The 14,884-nt window shown below is 41.6% G+C and overlaps 1 protein-coding gene across 1 annotated transcript in view; it reads right to left on the bottom strand.

Moving 5' to 3' along the window:
* CSMD1 (CUB and Sushi multiple domains 1) overlaps positions 1-14,884 on the bottom strand; it is a 2,474,714-nt gene that overhangs the window by 403,482 nt on the left and 2,056,348 nt on the right. The window contains exon 33 of the mRNA XM_019520340.1: positions 2,469-2,585. Coding sequence (XP_019375885.1) covers positions 2,469-2,585 — 117 coding nt within the window. The remainder of the gene's footprint in view (positions 1-2,468; positions 2,586-14,884) is intronic.

Raw genomic sequence — 14,884 nt, 5'->3', positions numbered from 1 at the left:
GTGGTCTGTGGGCTGGAGGAGCTTAGGGATCTTCTCTGTGTTGAAATGAAACAGCTGGTGAAATTTCGCACAGCCTTACCTGTTAGCCCTTCCTGGCCAGACAAGCATAGAATCATAGAAGCATACAAAACTAGGGGTGGAAGAGACCTGAGGAAGTCATCCAATCCAACCATCTGTTCAAAGCAGGGCAATCCCCAACTATATCATCCAGGCCAAGGCTTGTCTAGCCAGGTCCAAAGATCTGCCATTACTAAGCATAGTTTGAGATATTAAGCAATATGTTATACAAAAACAGAAGGAATATAACCTAGCAGAAAGAAAATTGATTTTCCAAAGCTTGTTTAAAAGTACAAAGAGGCTAGGAAGGGAAGTTGCATTGTCCCTGAACAAGTTGTACCTCTGCTTGTCCCAGAACATAAAAATCCCTGGACTGGCATCTAATTAGGTTTTAGTGAACGGATGAATTCTCTGCTGCTTTTTTTACATTGATCCAATGATAAAATCCCAGAATAGCCATTCAGATGCACTTTTGGATAAATTGTTAGTATGTTTTATCCCATGCAACGTTTTAGGATTTATCCCAGGAAAATAGACATGGAGAACTGAGCAACTGCACTTTGACTTGGGACACAATGCTTTGTCCCAAGACAAACTTGACATCTGTTTGCAGCCTGAGTCATATAAATAAAATTGTTCTGGGGTTATAGGAGGATAAGGTGGCTTATTGAGGGTAAACAACTGAGCTAATGAGGGAATGAGTGGCTTACTGAGAGTGCTTGCTGAGTACTGGTTTAGGCAATCAAAGAAAGTGAATAGTTACACAAGTGCCTGTTTCAGGATGAAATAGGATGGTGTCAAAAGACCAGACCCAAAAGGACATATATATTATGAGCATGTTCTGTTCCTCTTCTCTAGGCTCCTAACTTGCAATTCCTTCAGCAACTCATCCAATTTTTTTTAGTGACAAAGCTGCTGAGTCCTTCTAGCAACACTTTTTCTGTCATACTTTAAGTAATGGATATATTAAACTGCTCTATGTGCAGTTCTTTTAAGCATTCACTTTGCAAAACATATTTGATGAGTAACGGTGTGTGTAGATGAAATGAGGGCCCTAAATTGAAGCAGTGGGTTTTAAAAAACACTGCTTCAATTTAAGACCAATCAAACCCCCATGTCGTGCACACACCCTGCTAACTTACCTGCTTCTCTGGCAGGGAGGGGAGAGTGAGCTGCTGGCGGGCAGAGTGGTCCATGCGCTGCAGAGGGGGGCTAGTGCTTCCCTCTGTGGCAGCAGTGCCCTCCCCAGAAGTGGCAGCCACCTGTAGGCACATGGCTCGGGCAGTCCCAGGGGGCACCACAGCCATGGAGGGAAGCACTGGGCCCCTGCGCAGCTCAGGCAGGCAGGCAGTCTCTGGAGGGGGAAGGAGGAAGATCAGACTCGCCACTTTTCTTGGGCAGAGCTTGTTTTCCTGGGCTGCTGCCAGGCTGCCTGCAGGGCTTCCTTCAGAGCCACAGAGCTGCATAGAGCCCAGTGTTTTGTTTTGCAGCTGTAGGGGCAGCAAACTAAAACTCCTCCTCAGAGAAATTTTAGTTTGCTGCACCCCACATCATTTAAGGTCCATTACGCCGCTGAATTTCCTACAGTGGCTGGAATTAATGTGCAATACACCACCGAGGCATGCAGACACCAATGCTATTAAAGTGATGCAAAAACATTTAACCCATTTTAAAGTGTCATGCAGACATGCCCCTCATTTCATCTACACACGGCCTAAATAATGAAGTAGGAGTCATCCATCTCCTGCCTCTTTATCTGGGATCAGTTTCACTGAACCCCCGATCCATATACTCTCTAACTTCAGTCACAGATGTGTTAGAGATGTTTCAGAAATAGTATAATTCACTGAAAAAACCGGACTATTTAGTTTGTGGTTATCTTATAAACATTGGTGAGTTACCACATAAGTAATATTTCTTCTTGTACTGTAGTCTTTTTTTCTCTCCTAGCCTCTTAGGCTTATTTATCAAAATATGACTCTAGTTTAATAAGTCATTTTCTCTTTATTAAACTTGAATACCTAGAAGTAAAATATGAGAGAGACCACTTGATGTTTGTTTCTTAGGTACTGATTTACAGTGAGTGAGTGAACCCTGAATGAATGATTATCCTATGATGATGAATGTTGTAATCTATGAAAGTGTTCATGATGTTCTTGGATAACAGACACAGCCTGTACTTGGCTGGATTTTGTTGATTATCCTGGGGAAAAGGAGGTGAAAACTCTTGAATCTTTCCCCACCTCAAGACTACGTCTATTCTTGCTAAGCAATTTGTAATACAGTAAAAACTTTAAGCTCTTCATTTCATAAAAATCAAAGTTTTCTTTTCTTTAGAACTATTTCTGAGCAGTGACAGCCAATGTTAGAACAAAGATGAGTTTAACATGCTATCAAAAGTAAGCTCTTACCAAATTCCTTAGGTACCGTTATTGAATAGTGACATGTCTGCCCAGCAGTATAATTATGAGGATAATTTGGTGATAAGACCACCCCATCTGATCCGGTGTATTGTCCTCCACATGGAGCTGAAAAGAGAACAGAGACAAATGTATCATCCTTAGTCACACCTTCTACTATGTATGCTATCTTAGAAGCTAAAAAACACAATATTTCAAAGTGAAATGTTTGCTGTTTTAGAGTTTTTACTACTGTTGCTGTTATTGGTATTATTATTATTATTATAGCTACAGATATAGTGGTCATGGTTATTAAAATTAATATCATGGTTTTTAAAATTAAATTACATTAAAATGTAGGTAAAGATTATTTCTGATATCTTTTACTGGAACAACTATATAGCTGGAAGAAATGTTGCACAAACTTTTGGGAACCATGTGTCCCCTCCTCAGGTCTAAAACTGAACTTTTGAACAATAACATAGAAAATAAAAAGGTGTGAAAAGGAACTCAGAAGGTCAAACTGTCACCCGTCAACAGCTCTGTGTTCTTGGGAAACTCTAGCACAGTATGCAATCTGTCTGACTCCAAAAGGACACCCCCCCACACCTCAATCTCTGCATGAACATGAACTGATTAGAGGGAGGACTTACAAAAGACAATGAAGATGCAATGGGAAACACACCTGAAGCCCTCCAGACAAGGGTGATAGGAGGGAAGCAACTCCCCATGTCTCATTTACATCAGAGATGGAACCGGAAGGCAACTCATTTACATGGGAGATGGGATAGGAAATCACCTTCATTAGCATTAAGGATTGAGAACAGAGAGCCCAAGGCAAGGACTGCACTGAATTTTGGGACAAGAGAAGCAGGGGAGCACTGCATGATGGGGGATCCCTGCTCTAAATGCTAATCAACCCACATCTGCACACACCCCAGCTCAGCATTTATGAGACCAGTTCTAGTAATCTGTCCTTTATTGGTACACAAAACACTGAATATGCCGGCCTGTATTGTGAGCTCCCTCAGAGTAATGCCACCCATAGCCAGGAATGATCAGTTCCTATTATCCAGCATATGAGCCATTGTTTACCTACAAGCAAACCTAGTGTCCTCCCTTGAGCCACTGTTAGTTCTCTACAAAAAACCTTACCCAAGCTCATGTTTCTCTCCTGGTGCTTGGATGCAAAAGCTGCACCAGTTCCACTCCTTTTCTGCCTGGAATCTCTCCATTGATCATGCTGAGGGCTCTGCCTGTCTGCAAGCTCCAACAAACATTTGGGAACTTTGACTGGTTCAATCTTTGCTGAGTGGTGAGACCCCAACTCTTTCTCTCTCTCTGACTCCAGGAACCTGACTTTTGCTTTCTTACTCCAGGCCCAGCTGTCTAAACCAGGATTTTGCTGAACTCTCTCTCTCTCTCTCTCTCTCCCCCTGACCCCAGGCAAAACTTTCTAAACCTGACTTTTGTTCTCATGCTCCAGGCACAGCTTTCTAAATCTGACTTTTGCTGATCAAACTTGAGCTAGACATCCCCAAATACCTAATTGAAAATATGTAATACTGTAACTATTTTATTTGTCTCTCTTGTAGAGCTGTTACTACTGGTATCATCATAAGTTCATATACCTGGTAATCAATAACTTTTATGGTCAAGCTGATTGCTATACTATCTCTCTGAACCTCACTTACTCTTCCTTCCCCTTGACCTCCCCATTTGCTCTGTAGCAATGCTTCTTTTACTGAAGCCAAAGATCCCTGTAATGCTCAAAACTACAGTGAGGTCTGCTCATCAATGAAGTTACTACAAAGACCATTGTGACAAGGGATTGGGATGTGCTGAGCTACAAGGCACATGAGGGTATCAGCTGAAAGTGCTGATCAGTCTCAGCCTGCTCAGACATACCCTCTTAGTGTGTATGTATGTGTGTCTAAATGCATTTATTATTGTTCTGATGAAATAAGGGATGAACTGAGTTCAAGGCACATGAGGGTGTCAGCCTATCAATGCTGACTCAGCTCTGCTCTGTTAACCCATGTCCTTATGTCTGACTGCATTTTATTGTTGCCCTGATGAACTGAGTTCAAGGCATATAAGAGTGTTAGCCTTTTAATGCTGAATAACCCGGCCTGGCTTAGATGTGCCCTGTTAATCTGTGTGTGTATATGCTTATGTGTTTTACTGATTTGGTAGTTGGAGGAACCCAGCCCCATTGAACCTGAGTCCTGCAAGATAGCTCCATTGGGTGTGAGGGCTTGCAGAAGGGAGAGACACAGCTCCATACAGAAACACAAGTAATACAAGCAGCACATTGATGGAATTACAGAAGCCCCAGAAATGTACCCCTAATAAATGAGCACACCCTAATGTGATGGGCAAATCTGGTAACAAAATAGCCCAATGCCTTGCTACAGTTCAGTTCATCCCTGTCTAAGCAATCCCAGACGAACATTTGTCTAACTAGCACTTAAAAACTTTCAGAAATAGTGATTCCGTTACCTTACTGTGTATTTTGTCCTACTGTTTAACCATGCTAATAATTAGAAAGTTCTTCCTCCTACTTAATATCATCCAAGACAAGCCTGTTACATCTTGTTCTGTACCTTGATGACAGAGGCATGAACAGTAGGGCTGTGTGAAATTTCAGTTGCTGATTTGATTTGGCAGAGATTTGGCCCGATTCAGCATCCAAATCTCCAAATCCAAATCGAATCAGGAGACCCTTTAATCTCTCTGAATTGAATCGGAACCCTCCAAATTGATTCAGAGATATTTGATGATTTGGACATAGACACAGGTTTATGTTTTTTCTACATACTTCAAGGTACCAGGTGGCTCATGAACACTGAGATGGTGGGGCAGATGGAGTGTCCCACAGGAGCACAGTGGGGTCCACAACATGATCGGTGGTGGACCCAGAAGTGGACCGGAAGCACTTCCAGTCCACTTCTGGGTCTGCCATAGAGCACATGAGGGGACCCTGCCCTCACCCCTAGCTTGGTAACTTGTGCCTCCTGGGTCTGGGGGGGCACCCAGGGTCCTCCTATGGCTGATCACCAAGCTGGGGGAGTGCGGGGAGGCGGTCCCTTGTGCACTCAGCGGAGGACCTGGAAGTGGACTGGAAGTACTTCTGGCCCACTTCCAGGTCCACTGTGAAGCACACAGGGGAGGGGGGCGCACTCCTGTGGGACGCTCTATCCGAATCTGAATTGAATATGGCCCACTTCGCACACCCCTAATGAACAGGTATTCAGTTCTAGAGACAAGTAATTTTGTGAAATTCTTTGTCCATGAAAATAGCTTGGAAGTTGGAGTGTACAGACATTGTGGCTCAAGAGCTACACAGGAGAGCTGTCTACCCAGGAGCAACTAGAGTGCTGCTCCTTGGGTCACACTCTACCCTTGGGGGAGCTCACTGATTGAAACTCTGTTATGCCTCCTGCTGGGGGAGCAGTTGCTACAGACAGTCCCTCACTCTATAGGGCGGAGAAGGGTGAGGAGAATCTGTGAAAACAAAACAGAAGGGGCATTTTTTTCTGTGTAATCTAAATAACACAGAAAAGACTGCAGCAGAGATTTACCAATTCTTCTTATTATATGTAGTATGAATAAACAGCAAAGGGCAGTACTGCATAAAAATAAAAGTATTGGCTTGAGTACCTTAAGTTCCACATTATTGTGCTAAAAATTAGGGTAGAGATGTGTAAGTGGAATGCTGCAGTTAGGCTACTTTGTGTTGCATAGATATACCATATATCACTCTCTAGTTGGTTTTCATATTCCAAAATCTGCACTACTTTTAATCACAAGTAAAGAGAAACACACACATATTATTTTATATTATTTGAGAGGGGCAAGGGTTTGTTTGTGATATCTTCTAATGGACTAACTATACAATTAGTAGATGTGTTAGTAGCATAGGTGACGTACAGGGCAGGCATGGGGGGGCACGTGGCTCCCCTGAGATTGGCCAGTGCCAAAGTTGCTGCCAGCTTCTGCAGGCAGTCACTGCCCACACCCACCACTGCCCCTCCCCACTGATGTGGTTGTTGGTGGCTGCAGGTCATTCCCACTCACCACTCACCACTTTCCCCCCATGCTGCTCACCATTTGCCACCCCCCAACACACCAGCAACACTGCCAGCAGTGGCTGCTGGTGGTCCTTGCTTGCCACTCACCATCTCTGACACCGTAGGTAGTAGCTGTAGATGGTCCCCGCTCACCACCAGTGTACCCCCCCCCCCAGTCACAGAAGGCACCAGTGGTTCATGGTTAGTAGGGCGGATTTAATAGCAGCTTTCAGGTACCTGAAGGATGATTCCAGAGAGGATGGAGCTAGACTGTTTTAAGTGGTGACATATGACAATACAAGGAGCAATGGTTTCAAGTTGAAGCAAAGGAAGTCTAGGTTAGATAACAGGGACAATTTTTTCACTAGGAAGGTAGTAAAATACTGGAACAAGTTGTCTAGAGATGTTGTGGAATCTCTATCTTTGGAGGTTTTTAAGACCCAGCTAGACAAAGCCCTGGCTGGAATGATCTAGTTGGGGGTTGTCCTGCTTTGAGCAGGGGGTTGTACTAGATGACCTCCTGAGGTCCATTCCAACCCTAATTTTCTATAATTCTGTGTTAGACAAGATGTCAGGCAAAAATCCTTGCCTTCTTGTATTTTCTGGACCACTACAACAACAATACAACCATATTATTTAATATGTACCCAGGTAGAATTTAGTCTAGGAAAGTAACTGAAGGATCCATAAATGTATTTGGCAGAAATATTGTAAACCAAGTACAAATCCTGTTTTCAGTTACATGTGTGCAAAGGGATGCTGTAATGGACCGTTTAAAACTAATGCATGTATTTATTTTTTTATAAATACAAAGATAGATAGATATTCCTCTGTAAAAACACATATCATATTTTACTGCATATCACATACATGAATATAAGAAAGAATGAAGAAAAAAGAATAATTCCTTGTGGTAAGTCACTGAGTAGCAAAAGCTAGGGCACTGAGCCTGCTCCTTGTTCTTCTCTTGGTAGATCATTGCAGATTTTATTTTTGGTTTCATCCAGCAAGTGAGAGGACCTGCTTTTATACTATGTTTCATGTGATGCACATTCCATTTGCTAGCTAGTGGCTGGTTTCAGGAAAAAAAGCGTGTTATACCTGAGAAAATATGGTACTACTCTCTTTCCCAGTGAAATAATTAAGGCATCTCAAAATTTAATATCAGACCTCCTAAAGAAAGCTTTATTTCAAATGAAAAGCAATTTTATTGTATCTTTAAAGTAGCATGAGTGGCAAAACATTTCATTTCAATTATATGTCTAATTTAGAGACTCACTACTTTGCGATTTATGGCAATATTTTATCAAATGCTATCATAACATGGAGATTTCAAAAGGATTAAGAGGCCACCATTACAATGATATTTTACCATATGCATCGCAAGGGACACATATGCTAGAAATTAAGAGATTGCATTTTTTGAAGGATTTTTAAAACTAAAGTATCTAACATTAAATCTAGGATAATTAGATTCTTTTGGTTCTTAGTCATGGGAGTGCTCCTTGTACCAGTGTATAATATGAACAGATATATTCTTTTCTGAGGAAATAATAAGTTAAGAATAAGTAATTGCTGATGAATCTTCTGGCACTACAGATGACCTTTTAAACGTGCTGTTGCTCCAGATTTTCAGTTCTAAATGACTGGTTCCAGAAATCCCTTATATTTTTATATACAGTTTTTGACCTGTAAACCTGGAAAATGTCCTTGAAACAAAATAACAGACATTTGCTTTAGAAAGTAAACCCAAATGGTAGTGAGAGGGAAGGCTACTGAAGCGAAGTGTTATTGGATATGTTAATACATTACCCCTCCCCTAACAGCAAATTCACATCCTGAGAAATGTTTATTCAAATATTACCAGTGCTTCAGCCCATTGCTCCCAAAGTCTTATGTGCAGTTCTGTATTGCTGATCTTCTATAGCATAATCTTGCAGCCCACATACCAACAACAGGGTTTTTTTTCCTTTTAGCTACTTATTTTAAAACTGCCTACTCAAATTATATAACTACCATGTATGCTGGAATGATATTCTACGATATTCTAATCATTAAGGGCATGAAGAAATGTTGGTCAATGTGCTCAAAAATAGACATCTGGATTGATTTGTGCACAACAATTTTTGTTGCATATGTTTAAAAGATGAAATAGTATCTGGCTTGGGACGGAGATAAGCCTAAGACAGCAGCAAAAGGTCATATGAAAAAGGTTGGAAGGGAGGCTTCTCTGATTGGAAAAAGGACTGGATTAGAAAAGAATAAAATCTAAACAGACTAAACTGAAATGCTAATGTTTAAGGAAAGAAAAAGCATGTAGATGCCAAGAACAGAAAAAAACATAAACTTAGCAACAGGTAATTTCCAAGCTTGCAGATTACTTAAATCAGTTCATGCACTTGAAAGCTGAAAGGAAAAGAGGAAAGTGTTTGGGGATCTGATAAAGAACTTATATACCTAAGATCCAATAAAGGATGTATACACCTAAAAGTATGGCACTGCAATGCCTAACTGTTAGAAACATGGTCTCTGGAATGTAATCTAGAACTGTGGTTATAATGCCTAGGCAGAGTTACAGTAGTGTAAGAGTGATGTTGTAGCCTTGACAGTCCAGATACAATGTTAAAAGCAAGGATTTCTTATAGGTAATCTCTTTCATTGGACTGAGCTGAGACAGATCCTCCTGCTCCATGGGGCTTGGGGCCAGCTCTGACCTCCCTGTGGCTGGCAAGGAGAGGCCTGACAAGCTAGAACAGCTCCCCACCCCCACCTCCCACCCCCCACTCCCGTGCAGATCTGGGCTGCCCCCAGAGCTGAGACAGCTCCCCTGCTGCCCACTGGGAGCTGCCGGGGGGCAGAGCAGGACAGGAGCAGCCCTGGACAGGGCATAATTTGCTTTTGATACAGGTGTATGTGGAGACATGCACCAAGGAGCACTTTAAAGAGCTCACATTTTCTGTGAGGAAAATTTGAGGGCATTAATTTCACACGTAGACACACCCAAAGGGTCATAAATACAACACCAGTGTTTAGTCCTTGGTTTTTAGTATCCATCCAGTTTATTAATTTTTGTTCCCAAGTTCAGCTTTTAATAATATTAGGTAGATTTCCCTTGAGCATGAAAAAAGTGAAGTCAGAGACTGATTATTCTCTGAGAAATGTGCTCCTAATGGTGAGTGTGTGTGTCCATTCTTTATATTTGTTCTGAGAGTTCATTTTCTTGCATAGCTGCTGTTTACTCATGTAGTAGCAATGAGGGCAACTGGTGCATTGGATCAGGTATAGCACATTTTGGGAAAGACCTGTAGGAACCTCAGAGTTAGGCACCTCAGAATGGGATTGAACAGATAGTATGCTTATCATGAAATGTTTAACATCTGCATACAAAGAGTGCAGTGGAGTACAGCTAACAAATAGTAAATCCCATAAAATAGGAATGAGCTTTGAATACAGTCACTTCCCACCCCACACCCTCCAGATGCCTAATTCAGTACTTGATGGAGGCAGATCTGTACACTTAGGTTCTAGAAGCTTAAACAGATGTCTATCTCTTTTTTTTCCAAAGAGCTAAGCAAGGCTGTAACACAAAGACCCTTCTGGTTGGTGTTAGGCATGCCAACACCAACCAGAATATCTACTGGATCAATTCCTTCAAGAGACTTTCTGGATCTTGGTCAGGCCAGCAACAAGACTACATACACAGAGGTACCTGGTGAACTTTAAGATCAAAATCCAAGCACCTATGGAATTTAGGTGCCTCCAGCAGCAACTGAGTGGGGTTCTCAGGATTACAACCTGCCTAAACTCTACCAATCTGGTTTTAAGCAACAAAGACCCAGATCCATTAAAAAGAACATAGGCACCTAAAGTGGGAAGTATGTGGAATTTATACACCTTGGTTTAGGAATGCAGCCCAAAAAAACCCCTTAAGCACTAAGAGTTTAGTGAGAAAATTCCCTATAAGCTATAATGTTACTTTTGCACATACCTGGAATAACTATCATCTCAGCACACAGCACAGCACCTCTCTCACACTTAGATCTATTAACCAGATAAATGTCCTTGAACCTAGGTTCCCTGAGGTGTCCAGTTTGGTAGACATATTTCTGAGCAGGCTACCACAGAATGACATTCAGGTCAGCTCAAAACATAGCAGATATAGCAAAATTTATTCAAAATTGTGGTAGTTGTAGTCATTTACATAATATTCTAGTGGTTGTACCCTCCCAGTTTCACTTGGAAACTGAGAGGCCTGGGTCCAATGTTTTATCAGGCCTAATGGGGCACGTCCAGACATGTGTGAATGTTTCATTCCCAGGGACTAGTACTGGTGACGCACCTTGAGTTACAGTTCCTGCTTCCAGGACTGCAACCTCCCATTTTGAAGCTTAGTTACTGCTCTTTCTTTGGACCTTTTCTGCGTAATCCATTTTGATGTCTACTGTCTAAAGGTTTTGAGTGGATGACACTCCAAAATTTTTGTGGATCTTGTACTTTTTCTTCTTGATCAGGATCTTAGTGCATAACAATAAATAACAATATTTTATGACATATGTAATCAAAGGTCAGTGCCAAAACTGTACAATTGCTTTCAGCAAGTATCATGAACGCATGTTGAAGGTGCTTTGTTCAAAGATCTATAAGAGTCTAAATTAAATAGATAAAAAGGGGAAAAAATCTTGTTTTGACTTAAGAAAAAATACATTCCTGTTTTTCTTTGCCCCCCTCCCCAAACTTTCTGTTTCACAGTGAGCAGTGTCAAAGAGAAAGTAATAATTCACAATGCTAGTTAGGAAATAATGTGTTTTTAGGAGGTATATGCAGTGAAAATAAATACATATATTTAAATCAATTAAACAAATGGGCTAATAGCAGAACCATGCAGCTGATTTTTTTCAAGATTTTCCCCAGAATAGAGGTCAGGCAGGTGGGCCTATAGTTCCCTGGATCTACTTTCCTTCCTTTCTTGAAGATAGGCATTACATTTGCCTTCTTCCAAGCTTTGGGCACTTCGCCCGAGTGCCACGAGTTCTCAAAGATCCATGCAAGTGGCAGAGCTATGATATTTGCCAGCTCTTTAAGTACCCTGGGGTGTAAGTTGTCTAGGCCAGCTGACTTGATGGTGTCCAGAGTCTCAAAGTGTTCCTTCATATGGTCAGCATTGATGAAGGGTAACAGTTCGCCGTCTCTCTGGCCACACTGTACCGTATTAAGCAGGGCCTTCCCTTGAGGCTGGTGAAAAACTGATGCAAAATACCCGTTAAGCAGGTTAGCTTTTTCCTGGTTGTCATTTGTCAGTTGACCCATATGGTTTAGCAGGGGTCCAATGTTACCCTTGCTTTTCCTCTGGCTCCCCACATATCTAAAATAGGACTTTTTATTGTCCTTGGTATGTGTAGCCAGTTGGAAATCAGTTGCAGCCTTGCATTTCCTGGTTCGCTCCCTACAGGTCCAGTGAAGAGTACTCCTCCTTTGGGGTGTATCCAGCCTTCCATCCTTTATAGATCTTTCTTTTTAGATGCAGGAGGTCCACTAGTTCCCTGCAGAGCTGGGGGGAGCGGGGGGGGGAGGGAGCTGCTGTGCCTTTTTGCTGCCTTTCTTCCGAGACGGGATAGACATTGCTTGTACTTCCAGGATTGCTCCCTTAAGGAGCAACCACTCTTCCTGAACTCCCCTCCCCTTTGGGTTGTGGCCCCTTAGGGCCTTGGCAACAAGCCTCCTGAGCTTGTCAATGTCAGCTTTCCTGATGTCAAGGATTCCTGCTTTGCTGACTGACTTGCCTGCTGTATGGTGGATGGTGAAGGTGATCAGCTCATGGTCACTGTCTCCCAGCTTCTCTTCGATCATTAGGTCACTGATTAAGTCATTCTCATTGCTAGTACCAGGTCAAGCAGAGCTTTGCCTCTCATTGGTCCATAGACTTCTTGAGTCAGATAGAGCTCATCCACACACAATGAGGAAGCTTTGTGATCGATCGGATGTGGCCAAATGCTTTTCTCATGGGATGTCAAGGTAGTTGAAATCTCTCATGACAACTATGCACCAGGAGCATGCAGCCTCAGCTAGTTTCTTGGTGAATTCCTGGTCAAGCTCTTGATCCTGGCTAGGAGGTCTGTAGTAGACTCCCACCATTGTGTCCCCTGTGCCTTGTTCACCATGGATTTTGACTCAGAGAGTCTCCAATTATGTCCCCTGGGTGTCAATGTCAGCTTGCAGGGATGCATAGCTTTCCTTGACATAGAGAGCTACCCCACACCCCTTTTGTCCACACAATCTCTCCTGTACAAGGTATAACTGTCTATACCTGTGGCCCAGTCATAGGTGGAGTCCCAGCAGGTCTCTGTTATCCCTATGAGATCATCATCCTTTTGTTTCAATTTAAATCAAACAATTGATAAAGAAGATGGGAATCAGAAAGCAATTTTGTTTGTTTCACATGAGCTCCTAGAACACAAACAACCTGGGTCCAGTGTTACTGACATAACACAAAGACAAATTTAAAAGACATTTTCTTTTAAGAAAATTACTTCCAGTATAAACTTTTACTCACTTTTCCCATATTACAATCTCCTAACCCTCTGATTTCACCTTTTAGCATGTGCTACAGTAAGTAGACAGCAAATGGCATAGAATTCTCTTTTGTCATTTAGCGTAAATACATTATCATTTGCCTGCTCATGAATTTGTCATCACCTTGAGAACATAATTGAGTCACATCTCCTTTCCAGATTTGCTTCTGTGCAATCTTTGAGAGAATTTTACCTGACTCAAACACAGAAAGTAAGCACAACTCAGCATGAACACTTTGCCTCTTGATTCTTTTGATTTGCAGTATAGAAATGGGTTATACACTGGTGTTCTGTAGATCTGGTAGTAGTAACTTTATCAGAATTGATACCAGACTAGTTGGCTTTACATGTTTCTTTTATATTATCTTCATTTTCAAAATAGATTACACCCATCTACAAATCATTAAAAAACCCATAATACCTAAATAGCAATAAAGATAGTGAGTATGCAAAGGAGTTTCTTTAGTTCTGTGAAAAAAAGGAGAGAGAAAAAATCAATAATCTTTACCTTATAAAGATATCAGTATTTATGAGGGAGATCATAAAAATCATTATGTGAATGATCAAAAATCATAAAATATGTTTATAAGGAAATTATATTACACTATGCTTTTGGCTGTTTTTTGATGTTTGAACTCTGCTTTTCCTACTCAGCATGTGTGCATGTGACAGTTAGTGTTTGCCATGGTCACAGATTTAGTGAGATAGGTGATTTTGGCTCTTTGAGGCTGCAGCAGCTCTCATCACCAAAATCAATCCATCCCTTGTATGAGAATAAATGTCTTCCCAAGCTGCATATCAGTCTTGCTCCTCTAGTCCTGCATCACCCACTTCTAACAGGCCTCAACATCCACAGCTCAAAGTTAACAAGTTCTTAATGACACAATTACTCCTCTTGCCCCAACCCCCATTGACCTACACTTCATAATTATGTTAGAGAACCTTTATGAAAGGACTGGGACTAGAAAGCAAAGATGAACTTTTAGCTACACTAGAATCAATGGAAATGTGGCAGGTATAAGGCAGATATCTGTTAAGCTGTTAAGATGGCTTCATGGAGGACAGTCTTTTGTTCCAGAAGGTTAAGGATCCAACTAGGGGATCATCTATTTTGGATCTTGTCCTGACCACTAGAGAAGTATTGGTAAAAGATGAGCAATGATAGGAAACTTGGGAGGAAGAAACGATGGTATGACAAAATTCAAGATCCTAAGATGGGGAAAGCATGAGATCAGCAGAACTAAGATACTAGATTTCCAAAAGGCAGATTTCAACTGACTTAAGGCATTAATAGGCATGGTGCCATAGGAAGACAGACTGAAGGATAAATACACACAGGAGGTCTGGAAGCCTCTAAAGAGTATGGTATTGGAATTCCAGAAAGAAACTTTTTTCTGACATGATGGAAGCACAAATAGCATGGCAAGAGACAAATACAAGGTGCTAAACCTCAGGAAGAATAATCAAAAATAAAAAACCAAAATAGGTGACATCAAGCTGGATGGCAGCACTACAGAGAAGGGTCTGGGATTTATACAGGATGACTTGAATGGGCATGATCCTACATATGACAGGGTTTTGGACTAAGATGACTTCTGGAGGTCTCTTCCAACACTATTTTTCTATGATTCTTTGATTCCTTCCAAACCACTATATATATAGAATGGCATGAAAATCTATCTCCTGTATATACAGGGACCTACTGAAATTGAGGCGGCAGGTGGCTGATTTCATGATCACAGGCCACCTGCAATTTTTGCTTCTTGTGGTAGGACCCCCTCAAACC

Source organism: Gavialis gangeticus, unplaced genomic scaffold (genome assembly GCF_001723915.1).
Source record: "Gavialis gangeticus isolate Ggan-Ray unplaced genomic scaffold, GavGan_comp1, whole genome shotgun sequence".
NCBI classification, from domain to species: domain Eukaryota; kingdom Metazoa; phylum Chordata; order Crocodylia; family Gavialidae; genus Gavialis; species Gavialis gangeticus.
The sequence above is the reverse complement of the archived record's forward strand: the minus strand, read 5'-3'. Positions and strand labels throughout refer to the sequence as shown.